Below are 13460 nucleotides of genomic sequence, written 5' to 3' on the forward strand. Positions count from 1 at the left end.
CATTTTTCTCCTCATATGTGAGCAGTCCTCTGTAATTTTGGGGTGAGGAAAACCTTGGTAATAATTTCACCTCCCTCTGTCCAGTCTTCATCTATATATTACAATCAAACAACTTGTAGAGGTGCAAAAAAACCACTTCAGTGAACCATAAGAATTAGCTTTGCTTAAAGTTTTACTTACTATTTTTTTCTTTTGAGTCTTTAAATCTTCCAGTGCATCATCTAAAACAAGGATATCACACATTAGTTTTCAAATATAAAGAGGAGGTAATTTCAGCACATTCTAAACATTGACTTCATTCTGTGACATCAGGAGAAATTACACCACACTGATGACTATCAACTCTACAACATTAGTAAACTTTGCATAAAATAACTAAAGTTTTTATGTGAAAATAAATCATTTTAAACCCTGAAACTGCTTATAAATTACAGTCCACTGTTATCGCTTTACAGTTAGAACTGTTAAAAAATTTTATGTACCATTTCCTCATTAAGCAAACCAATTCTAGCCAGTGCCCTGCTTTGACCTACATTAAAACTGGTACAACAATGGACCAAATACACTTAATCTCATGAGTCAAACTACAGAAAAAAAGCTTCAGGTCTAAGGATTAATATATCTATTTGAGTACCAGATTTACTGGCTTCAGTATTTCACGTAAGCCTCTTAACAAATGCTAGTTTCAAATGCCAAGTCAATTCTGAGCTTCAAATCTCAATCTCTTTCATCTTCCAATACTTTCAAAGTACAGCAAAAACCTCAGTTTTGCAAGAAAAGCTACCAGAAGATCATCTTACTACTAAATGTTAAGTGAGTGTTCCAACTAGCAGGCACAGCACCTAACCTAGCTGAAAGGAAGGCAAAGAAGAAAGGTCAAATGTACATGGGATTTTCTCTCAGGTCAGTGCTTGCAGCTCGGCACTCACAGAAAACTCATTGAAGTAAACCTTTGCCTAATAGACAAGGCAATCTGGTGACAGATATACTTTCTACCACCTCCTTTGCAATTAGAGGAGTTTAACAAAAAACTTTATAACTTTTCCCCCAAGTCTACTGGACACCAGCAGTTAATTTCCTGTAAAATGTAGCTACTTTTACCTATGAAAGGAAAAATCTTGATAGATCTAGGAGAAACAAAACCAAAACCCACCAAACTAAATACATACTACTTTTGTACCTCTCGCTACAAAGTCTGTAGAATATATATAGAAAGTTATTTCACAAACACAACCACTACTTGAAATTAAGGGAAAACATAATTACTTGAACTTTTCCAGAATGTAGGAACTCATTTTGATAGAATAAACCACTTCATCAAGTGTACAAAATACTAAATCTAGGCACATATTTGAAACTTTATGCAATGAAAGGGTAGCTACAACAATCCCTTATTAGTTAAGATAAATAGGACATGGAACAAGACCTGGGGGTGGACCACTGAAGATAGAATGTCGGGAATTGGGCATCTTCAAATTAATAAGGTACCTCTCTCCACAGAAGTTTACATTTATATTAGAACACAGCCTCTCATGTAGCCTCACTCAGATTAACATCTTGAAAGTACTGCAAGGCAGTGTAGTATCATGCAGACAAGAAGCACAACACAGGCAGCTGTTAACAGGTACTTCAGAAACAGAAGCTGCTTTTGGTGCAGAGATGCCTGGAACACCTTCAAGCAGCCTCTCACAAAGCAATGCAATCAGTTTAAAGCCCGGGAGTTTGTTTCCGGTCACTTTACTTCCTCACTTTCAACAACACCTGCCCCTTCAAACCTGGCCAAATGGCAATTTCTGCAAAATACTCTCAAGAAACCAATATATCCCATCTTAATTAAACCTATGGGAAAAAAGAATTCATATTAGAGGAGTCAATATCAGCAAGGTACCTCATTATTTTCACCACACTTTGGGACAGATCAGACTGTATCTTCCTCTACAGTTGTTTGCCTGGCCAGTCTTTTAAACAGAAACTCTGTAATCTCTACATCACTCTTCAGTAGGAATTTTCCTCACTCAGAGGATGGTTCTAAAAACTGGTGCATGCTTGTTATCCAGCATAGAGCTTTATAGTATTAAACAATCATCTCCAGTGACTTATTGTGTAGTATTAACTTATCCTAGAGTAAAATGCCGGCTTTGACCCTCTGATTTGACAGTCTGCTCTCTCAGCTACATTTTCTCCTGTTTTACTGCTGTAACTCTCATACTACATATTTGATTTCTCCTTTCCAAATACAGGACATATCTTTGAGGTAAAAAAAAAAAAAACCACTTGATTTTTACTCTATCTCCCAAACAATGCAGAAATAATTAATTTTGGCATGTTCTAACATCTACTAAAACCCTTTATATATAGGTTCAACAAAAGCACTAGACTTGCTTGTATGCTAAAAACAGCAATAAAGATATTTAAGCAAACTAGAAAAACATACATACTTTTTTTTTTATCCAGACATGAAATGCAAATATATATTCACCTTAGAAATGAATCACACAGCACCACAGAATATATCGGCAAATTTATTTCTACATAAAATATATGTCTTATGCTTGCATACCAAATGCGAACATTAGGTTTAAGAAAAAAATCCAGAAGTGATGCTTAACTCGTAAGCTGTCACAAATTAAATACATCATCTTGTTCTGTAAGTCATAAGACATGGCGCTACATTGAGGTTTTCCCTGTATTATTGCTCACATCACCATGAGATATTGTTCCAGGCTGGACTGCTTTCAAAGCAAGCCTCAAATGAATTTTAGCTACTGCAGACAAGTGCCACAGATATAGTTTTTAAATTTTGCATTAGAATGAATCTGCATGTTCTTTAACAATTTTTTATACATATTTGAATATCTGCTTTTTTCTCCCCTTCGTTACATGACTCCAAATTTTCCTTAGCTCTCAAAATAGCACAAACACATCTGTTTATCCCATTTTCATTCAGACAAATGTAAACATGCTTTGGAGAACTTGGAAAAGAAATGTTATCTTGATAAATAAATGAAACATATCTGCTATAATTCTTTTATCCATAAAGATATAAGATTGAGATTGCAGGAACATTTACAACATGTAACTATCAAGGAAACCCCTTTGATTGCTCTTATTCTCTTTCCCTCACTCCTACTTCTCTGCTACATTTTACTCCACTAAATCTTTGAAGCATGAAAAAACAGGAAAAAGTTACCACAATTTTGTAAGTGAAGTAAAAATTAATAAAGTTTCCTTCTCATTCTTTCAAGAACTGTGTGGCAGAAACAACAGTTTAGCTAATGCCACCCATTTCAGCATCAACCAACAGGCTTCTCTTCTTGGAAATCAAATTATCAAAAATATTTACATTTTCATACCAAGCACCATTCCCAACTAGTTCCATATTCTAAAAAAAGACAGAAAAAAAATACTTACTATTCCTTTCCGTCCTTTTGGAAAAGAAAAAAATGAGCAGTGTTCTTATAAACCAGATTCTTCAAAATAGAAAGAAGAATTACATTAATTAAAATATATTACAGTATCATTATTACAGTAAAATATATCACAGTAACCATTTCTGCAGTCATTTAGCAAACAGGGTAGTCAGTGCAGCAGACTTACAAGATGAGATTTAACTTTGCAAATAGAAAGAACAGAAATCTTCAAACAATATTTATAGAAAACGCTATCAACAAGATATCAACATTGCTCTAAATAAAATCCTCCTGTCTATTAAAGTCTACCAAAGTATTACTACAGGTAGAAACACTAAGGCAGCAACAGCAAGTAACATCATTGCTTGCTAAAACGTTCAGTGGGAACTTTTTAAAAATCCAGGTAAATGCAGCTAGATAAAAATTACTTAGTCATCACTTCTTATTTGATAGATTTATGATGCACGTTAGCCACAAAACCAAGCTTACCAACTAAGGCCCAAAATTAAGTCCTGGGAGATTTGTGAGAAGGATTCAATACCAATGAAAACCACAAGATATAGCTATTGTACAAATCCTCTCCCAGGCAGAGTTAACTAACCTGACTCCTGGAAATTTTACAGAGCTCTGAATCCATTCAGTTTCTGTAGGGTTTCAGCTGACTTAGCTCAAACAATGGAGCTCAAGATAAACTGATCTATGACCATTTTACATTTGAAAGGTCTCTCAGCAATCATCAGGACTTCACTTGTTTTAAAGCTTAAATTGCTAATAATTATCAACACTTTTTCTGGCAAGTTATTTGGTCTAGGCCAAGTGGCAAATCTCCTATTTCAAGCCCTTCCAAGCATCTTACCCAAAACCCTCCTAATGCCAAGAACTAGACAATAAAGCCTAAAGTAGTGATGTTTCATTTAAGAAAAAAAAAAATCTTAAAGGCTAGAAAGGTTCTCTGAATAACAGTTAACACATGAAAGCAGGCAAAAGGCTCTAAGATTTCAAGTAGAGTTTTGACTTTATTCATAAGAACTTTATGAATAGTTTTGGCTTCATTCAGAGAACCAGAAAGAAGTTTTAACTCCGTTCCACAAAGGTGTGCTATAATAACGACTCTAGGAACACAGACAGTTTTGCCCACTTACACAACACAAGATGTGTCTTTTCATAAAGTATCAAATATGTATATTAAAGAGTTTGAATTGCCTTAAAGACTATGTTACACAGGCAAAAGTATTATCTCTTTTTTACTGTACACTTAAAGAGACTTCTACATAAAGCTGTATTGTAAGCTAACAGATAGATACATGGTAGTACTTCATGAAGTAAAAAAAAAAATCCCCTTGAAAAACTTGAGGTGAAAGTTCAACTGCAGACCATTTCAGGCCAATTTTACAAAACAAAAACATCTTTATCTGAAAATCAAAACCTGTGAGATGACATAAAATCTAATTCAAGTGAAAATAATTTCAAGAAAAGCATTTTTCTAATATGATGAAAAAAAAATATTAGCTTCTCAGACACTACAATACACATTTAAAATTAATGACATTATATATTCCTAGAACTTAACTCACTCTACCAGCATCAGTAACTTGCTGAGACCCTAAGGGAATGACCCAAGGCAGAAATAAGTTGGTGACTGACTGCAAGCTGGAAAAGGCAGACATATTCCAGTTTGATTAGGGCTGAAAAATCTCTAGAGCTATTACTGGGTGGCATCAGGCATTCAGCATAGAGTCACCTCTTGACCGAGAACAAAGACAAGCTGGCAGTTTCTTGCCATTCATATCTGCCAAAAAAAAAAAACCTGAAGGGGAATAGCTTAAGAGAAAAATCAGATAAACAGTTACAAGTCATGAGAGAACAACAGACAAATTCTAAATGTTAGTCATTAGCTAATTCAGAATTTTACAGAAAATATCTCAAAAAAAATCCCCCAAACAATAAAAGAGGAATTGGAGAGCAAAACAGAGAATAAAAATTCAATGTGAAAATTCACACCAGAGCACTAGAAGCCACCACCTTCAATAATAAAAGTTTTCATTTCTACACTAATGCTGACACATCTATACAAAGGAAGGCTGGTACTGCTTCCTCTTCTACTAATCTTCCTTTTTTGCATGGGTAAGCCCTGCATGCTAACAACAGACTTTCAAACCCTTGTCCTCAAGAAGAAAATTAATTCGTATTGCTGCCAAAGATTAAACTGAGCTTTAATTTCTACACTAATTCTTCCAGTCAAGATATTGCCACCCATGTATCTTCTCCAGAGGATTCCAAACAGCAGCATATTAGCACATTATGCAGAATACAGCAAAATATACAAAAAGCCTCTTCAAATATTTTTTTTTGCATGTTATGCTGATCCACACTAATCAAACTCGCAAAGCCTTAAATATTTATATTTGACTTTGCCTTTTTAGTCTAAAGCTAACACTCTGACAAGTCATTTTCGTAAAGATGCTGTATAAATATGGACAGTATTTATGACGCTTATTTCACCAAATTAGTAAATCCACTGTGCTTCTGATAAGCAGAAAAGATTCAGTAGGATGCTTCTCTGATAATCTGGGAGTAGGCAGAGAAGCAACTGTTTAGTGAGGCAGAAGCCTATTTTGTTACATTTAGAAAAGCAGTTTTCTTTGAAAACAAAAGCCACTGGACAAGCAATCAACCTGCTCAGCATAACAAAAAAGTAAATAATATTTTCTCCTATGTTGGGGTATTTTCTGGTTGAACAAAACAGTCAATGATTTCCCGGAAAAACAGCTAATTATGTAAAACTAGATCTCAACATAATTTGGATGATGAGCTTTCAACTCACTTCCGTGCAAGTCACCTAAGACATAAAAGTAAGTTTCTCCATTTTTTTTCCCCCAAATTTATACTCTGCTTTTCACACACAGGCAATACACCTCAAGTCACTTTCATATGTTAGTGTTTTCCAAATAGTATGAGAAATAAAACCCAAGATAATACTGTTCTGCTTATATTACATTATCTTGCAGCTGTTCAGATACAAGTCTCTCTCTAGCCCTAGTATAATTTTGATAAACAAAGTTAAATTCGGATGCTACCATCTTTTGATGGTAAGACTTAGCTCTACACTAAACCCAGATCCATGAGACACATTCCCTCAAAGAAATTGCCTACCTAACTATTTGGATTTATTTTAAAAGAAAAAACTCAGCAAGTTATGACAACTCAAGGAATGTCAAAAGCAATCCCAAACCCCTGCTGAGATGTATTTTCCATCTCCTTTTATCAGAGCCAGCAGTTAGGGAAAAAAAAGCCTGATTTACTTACATCAATGGAAATGCAAAAAATGGAAGTGTCATAACCACCCTTGCTGTCCATTCATCAGGAAGACACCAAAAATAGACAATTACGCAGGTGATAAGGTAAAGAAGTGAAGAGTAGAGAAGCAGCCTTCCAACCCATAGTTTCTGTAGCCTCTGATTTTTTTCCTGAAACTCTTCTAATGTCTGTATTTCCTGTAAATAGAGTTCAATCTTATTAATGAAATTAGTAGGTCATTTTACTAAGCTGACTTTAAGTGTTTACTAAAATTAGCCATATCAATTTGATACTTGATAAGAAAAGTCAGGCAGCTTTTTGATAAATGACAGTATATGCCAAAAGATAACATTCATGGCATAAACACATCATACTATTAAGGTTATGATACAGACCCTTTGCACTGTATTAGCAGTAACATACCACTATTGGTAAGTACTACAAATCAGCACTGTTTCCTATTTATAATGTGCTAATATATTTGGGACAAGGGGAAAATATTAATATTTTATGAATGGCAGTCTTTATGATCACATAAATCACTACTAAGCATAGCTCATATCCTGAAACTTTTCAGACACCTGCAAAATTTCAAACACTTCTAATACTTTTATACTAATAAGGGAAATGGCTGAAACCTCTCAATCATTTCACATGTTTTCATTTCAGTATTTTTCTCATATTAAGAGTAAAATCACGATCATCTGAACAATGTACTTGGCATATTAAGTGACCAAGGAATGCTCTGTCATGTTACCATTTTGACCATATTTCAAGTTGCAACAAGAGTACTCACATTTTCATGAAAAGATAAACAAAAAAAATATCATCAGCATATTTGAAACCAGTTAGTTTCCCCATGAAATACAGACATCTGTCACAAATGGTGGTCAAAAATCACAACTGATTACTGAACCGTCTATTCAGTTATTCTACCCCTGACCTTACTTACTTCCACTACAGCTATAACTCTGACACTTAAAACTATACATTGAAGCTTTCCTAATGAGCCTGATGAATGGAACTATGCATTACTGACACTTTCCATTACATGAGAGTTTAACCATTAGTAATAATTGAATTGTGTAATCAACCAAACTTCACATCCACTCCTATTTCAGGCTCTCTAAATAAATATTTAAGATGTAGTTTCCCACTATCATATGACATGTTTTTTTTAAAGTACTTCTAGTAAGTGGGAAAAAAAGGTAGCAATATATCTGAAACTTAGAATCTCTAGTATATTCAACTGGAATAATTATCAAAATAATTTAAAATCCATGACAGTATTTTATTTAATGTGAAAAAAATACATTGCCAGCAAAAAGGATGCATAATTCTGAACAAACAAAACACCAAAAAGAAAATACATACCTTATCAATTTTTTCTAATACTTCTACAGTGGAAGGCTTTGTCTGCTTACAAGGGACAGAACAAAGATGTTAATTTCACTAAGAAAAGTGACTTTTTTGAGGATTACTGTATATCGACAGTTTCCTAAGGAAAAGATATATTCATAACAGATTAATATAGGTAAGAATTTTTCCTTCTTTAAAAGCGACAAATAGAAGGGACTGTAATGAATCACTGTTTTACAGGTAGTATTATTATTAAGTGAAGGCTCCTCTCCTACACTACAAAAGTCTAAAACCTATCATGCATGTACAGCAATAATGGAGGTGTGGGTGGGAAGCAGAACAAGGAAAGAACTGACAAGTGGAGGAAATAGATCAAAGCGATTGCACACAGGAAGCCTTAACCTGAGAACTCAAGCTTTTTATTACTATTCATTCCACACACGTTCCCATGCTCTAAATAAATTATAAGCAATTGCAAATAGACATTATAATCTCCAATAAAATTCTCCTAAGGAACAAATTTGAATCCTCATCTATGACTCTTTCCTAATTTCTGGGAGTATAAAGCCACTATCTTCCCCGACTCCACATGCAACAAATTCAAGAAACCACAGCCCACACTGCATCACCAGGAAAGTGAGTTTCTTTCTATTACACAAAACTGACAGTTCACCTTTAAAGGAGTTTTGTGTGGGAGGCTCTGAAATTCATATGTAAAGGCAAATCTAGACTCTTAGCAACTCACACCTGCCAGGGGAGCAGACAAAAACCTCACATCTCTTCCACATATGCTCAGTACACCATTCAATAATATACAAGCCAATAAAAAGAGTCAAGAGGAAAGACATGTATAAGTAGTCATCAAAATATTTTTTTAAAAGGGACAATGATATTTCAAATGTATCCATTTTGACCTAAAACAGCCATCAATCTTTCAAGTCACAGATGCTGCTGTATCTATCCCAATGAAACACTACACTAACTACTTACATTTATAGAAAGAGTTAAAAGTGTATTTTTATAAGTTAAACGAAAGTAGTGTCAGGTCTGCTATTGCAAAGGAAATAAAGGATAGCCACAGTTTCACCATATAAGGATCTGGTAAAGAGTATTTTTGGTCACTTTGTCTCACCACTAGACTTTTAAGTGACATGTTAATAGGAAAAGTTTAGCACTAATATTCAACAACCACTAATGGTCAACCAACAGGCATTAAGAAACTTGTCCTGCACACTCCCATATTCTAGACTGAAGATTATTGCATTGTTACACAATTTTACTTACCCTCCATCTTGAAATTAATCCACCCATCTTCTATTGTGGACAAATGCTGACAGTGCTATCAATCTTCTACGAGAATCCACATCTAGAAGTGAAAGATTAAGCACTTAAGAACAATTTAACAGTAGAGTCCAAGATTCACAAATTTATTCCAATATCTAAAAAAACCAAAATTTCACATGAAGCCATTGCCTAGTTATCTACCTACGTTATTTTTAAACCCAGTCTTCCGTTTCATGCACATCTTCCAAGTCAGCTGATCAGCCTTGATGTGGACAAACTTTTTTTTTAAACTTTGAAATACTTGAGTGGAGTCCTCAAAACTTAAGCCACAAAAGAACTTCTAAAAATGCCATCAAAATCCTCCAGAAAAAAAAAAAAAAAAGGAAGGATTATTTAAGAAGCTGATTTCCAATTATTTCCTCTGCTGCTCATAGGCATAATTTTTAATGTTTGTTTTCATCTGTCACTCCTGGCATCCAGCATTAACATCCTACTACTTATAAGTTCACCTTCAAGAAATCTACTTCCTTTCCATGCTCTCATCAACATGAACAGACTAGATAACACTACTGTTCTTCCTCTGTATGATCAGTTTTAAGTTCAAATACCCTGTTACAAAGACTTCACTTGCTCTAGGAAAGCACTACATCAGCAAATCTTCCCTGGCATACCAAATGGAAATGGCCCAAAAGCAATTCCAAACGTTCAAAAGTAGCTCACCTCACCCTACACAAACTGAGAACTGTCCACTCACAGCACCGATTTTATGATCTTGGTGTAGGTTCTCATAACAAAATTGTAGTAACTTTGTAGCAGCTAGTTGGAATCAATTAACTTTGAACCTTGATGGCAGAATTTCTCTCCAGTCAATTTACAAGCTTTCACCCAGTGAATGAAAAAGTGATCAGTTCATAGCAACCTCAACAGGAAACTAATACTCAATCCCACCTAGCACTTTTTAACTCTGGAATGAAATAATATGACTTATTAAAACAAAGCACTGATATAGTTAGGCATAAATATAAGTTATTGTTAGTTTATTAAATTAACTTCAGCCAAAAAGGGAAAGATAAGGAAACCTAATCTCAATCCAAATTTGTTTTCAAATTGTCTGAGGCTGTCAGAACAAATTAATATAGGATACATGCTACTTACTAGCACAAATGTTACTGTAGTATGGTAACCTCTTCACCTTTCAAGAAAGTCACAGACCTCAGAATGCAGAAGTACAGGCTCTGCAATTTCAGGGAGCAATCCTTAAAGACAAGGATATCCATATTTGAGGTGATACCAAAATGAAACTAGAACAGATGGACAAATCAGCTCTGCTGCTGCCAAACTACTAGCACAAAGGGGTGAGCTACAGAAAAAGCACAGTTACCCCTTAGACTCTTGAGTGAAATCTCAAAACAATCACTACTACAGCAGCTCACCTCAGTAAAACAGCAGCAATATTTTTATTTTTCAAACACTGAACCTAACACTAAGAATTTATACAATCAGCACTTGGGAGTTGAGAGTTTTTGCATGACAGGTATTACAGTAAATCTGAGCAGATATCTTGCTCACAAGTATTTTTAAAGAGACAGATAATGCATTTATTGCAAAACAACACAAAAGCTATGTCAAACAGCCAATCAAGTAGTTTGTAAACTTAGCACAAGGATCCCGAATCTAGTTTGCTTCCCTAATATTGCCACTGCTGTTAGCAGCAGCAGTTGCTCGTGGTTATGGACAGAGACATAGGAGATGCTCACACAGCCTTTCTGTACACCACTTTCCTTCAGGCACTGGTTTGAGAACCTCTGCAGTAGAAGTATTAGGAGTATCTTTTGGGCACAGGTTATTAGTGACACCGACCTTTGTCAATAACACATTCACAGTGCTAATCTCTACACATGTTTTTTAAAATATCTGGCAAATACCTGGAAGAGAAACAGGTTTGACAAGTGTTACCCTGTGCATAATTTTACATGAACTATGATGCTGACAGGCTTCACGTATACTGCTATACAAGTCGGTAAACACTAACAAAACTCTTCCCCAAAGCGGAATTCGGGACACTAGATTCACATTTACAGTTTAGTCACCAAATCCTTAGTTAGGGAAAGCAGAATTTTATATGTTTTCTATGGAGTGCCTCAGAAATTTTCCTTCTCTTCTTCTGACAAGATAACACAAGTTGTCTTCAACTGCTTCAAACCTCTCCTCCATCCTCACCTGCCACTCCATATGGATAACACTACTATCCTATTGTTCATAGTAAAAGTCCTCATTCTACAAGCCTCCTTCCTTCCCCTGCTCTAACCATCAAATTATTGCACAGCACTTTTTTCTTAAAAAGACTGCATTTCTTTAGCACAGAGCTGTCCCATTCACTGAGCACTGCTGCAATTAGACTTATTTGCACAAATATTATCACTGATTTAACGCACAAATAAGATAGCTGCACCATTTCCTATCCCTAGGCCTAAAATAGACAACAGAAATGTTAAGAAAACCACTTAACACAGAAGCTTAAAGTTGATATTAGTGTTTTCTTATTACCTGACCCTGGAAAAAAAAAAGAAAAAAGAAACCAACATCCCTCATAGCATCTCCTCTACCCCAAAAACATGTATTTTAATTTGTAAATAGGAAAGCAAGAGTGCCAGACTAAGAGTATCAGAGAAGAAAAAGTTTCTCTTTTGAAAGAGGGATGAATCATTCACAATTACCAAAGTTATCCACCAACCTACACATCCAGATAGAGAAAATAGTTTGATGACCTCATTATACTTTTATCAAGCCAGTCTCAAATTTCTTACAGGTTGTTGACATTCTAAGATGACAAGCTCTCAAAAAAAAAAAAAAATCAGTCTCCAGAATAAATTTTAGTAATAGACATGCTGAAATGCAAGACTGAATAACACCAGATCATATTACAAAAGGTTACAAACTTGAAATCAAGGCCTTGTACACAGACACAAAGGTTTCCTCTTAAGGGTAATGCTCTTTAAATGAGGTTGTCTGCAAAACCTGCGACTTCGTTTTGTGTAAAGGTTCTCAGAAATTTCTCATCACAAAGAACATCTTTAAAATGGAATTTCCAGTTCTGCTCACAAAATTGTCACCCAAAATTCATATGCTCCCACAATTTACTAGCCTCGAAAACTTCCACAGTGACTGTAAAAGGTTTATCCCACCACGTACACCATGGACAAGGAAACAAGCAAAACAAAACCGGGACATTCCTCACTATCTACTGCCATCCTGTCCCAGCACCTCTCAGTTAAAGCAGGAAAGTGAATTTTGTTCATTTAAAACTTCATTTCAGCTGTTACTGTTTGGAAGTATCGTACGGAGGTCCTATGCATTGCAGAGCTTTAATTAAAAGCTAAATAGCTAATTAAAATTAGCTCCCACACAGAGAGGCCAAAGTGATGGTGCACGGAGCGAGTGGGTCAGGAGCTTTCTGTAAAGCCCAGTCCCGTTTGAAGCCGCCGAGGGCGGCCGGCGGTGGCCCGGGGAGCAAACCCGACGGCAGAGAGGACGGCGGCGGGGTCCAGTCAGCCGGTTCGGCCCCCAGCTCCGCTAGCCCCTGCTCCCGGGCGGGCGGCGAACGTACACCGGACGGCTTCCTCTTCCGAGGCCGCGCCCGGGCCCGCCGCCGCCCCGCTCCCCTGCAACCGCCCAGCTGCTCGCGGCCAGGCGGGAAAGCGGGGGCACCTGCTCCGCTTCGGCCGCCGGTTAGCACCGGGCGCCTCTCTCCCGCCGCCCCGCCCACGACAGAGCTCATCTCCGCCACGGAGCCGCCCGGGGCTGGGCCGGGCCTGGCCGCCCCTCCCCCGCGGCACGTACCTGCCGCGGCCCGCGCCGCGCATCCCGCCACCGCCCGCCGCAGGAGGGGCCGCGCTGCCGGGGCGGTGCTCCCAACAGGCCCCGCGCGGCCCCGGCAGCCAATCAGCGCCTCGCTGCCGCGGGGCGCGCTGGAAGAGGGGCCGGGCCGGGCGGTGTGTGGGGCGCCGGCGCCTGGGCCGCGGCCGGGCGGTGTCGGGGAGGAGATGGGCGGTTGCGGCTTGGGGCTCTGCGCGGCCTGTCGGTGATACGGCGCCCCGCGGTGACATGGCA

At 37.3% G+C, this 13460-nt stretch overlaps 1 protein-coding gene across 4 annotated transcripts in view; it reads right to left on the reverse strand.

The window, feature by feature from the left end:
* Nucleotides 1–13246, reverse strand: part of LNPK (lunapark, ER junction formation factor) — a 50739-nt gene extending 37493 nt beyond the window's left edge. For 2 of the 4 annotated variants that reach the window (XR_009819457.1, XM_062004920.1), the window contains exons 1-7: nt 13191–13226; nt 9556–9710; nt 9351–9432; nt 8082–8126; nt 6717–6904; nt 3412–3470; nt 181–221 (exon numbers count right to left, since the gene is read on the reverse strand). Coding sequence is in view for 3 of the 4 variants with exons in the window: in XM_062004920.1 (XP_061860904.1) it covers nt 181–221; nt 3412–3470; nt 6717–6904; nt 8082–8126; nt 9351–9377 (360 nt within the window). In the remaining variant the exon portion in view is untranslated. Of the gene's footprint in view, nt 1–180; nt 222–3411; nt 3471–6716; nt 6905–8081; nt 8127–9350; nt 9433–9555; nt 9711–13190 lie in introns of all 4 variants that reach the window. The other 2 variants (XM_062004922.1, XM_062004921.1) reach the window with 2 other exon arrangements.
* Between the last annotated feature and the right edge of the window lie 214 nt (nt 13247–13460).

The sequence above is a fragment of the Colius striatus genome, chromosome 11, assembly GCF_028858725.1.
Source record: "Colius striatus isolate bColStr4 chromosome 11, bColStr4.1.hap1, whole genome shotgun sequence".
NCBI lineage: Eukaryota > Metazoa > Chordata > Aves > Coliiformes > Coliidae > Colius > Colius striatus.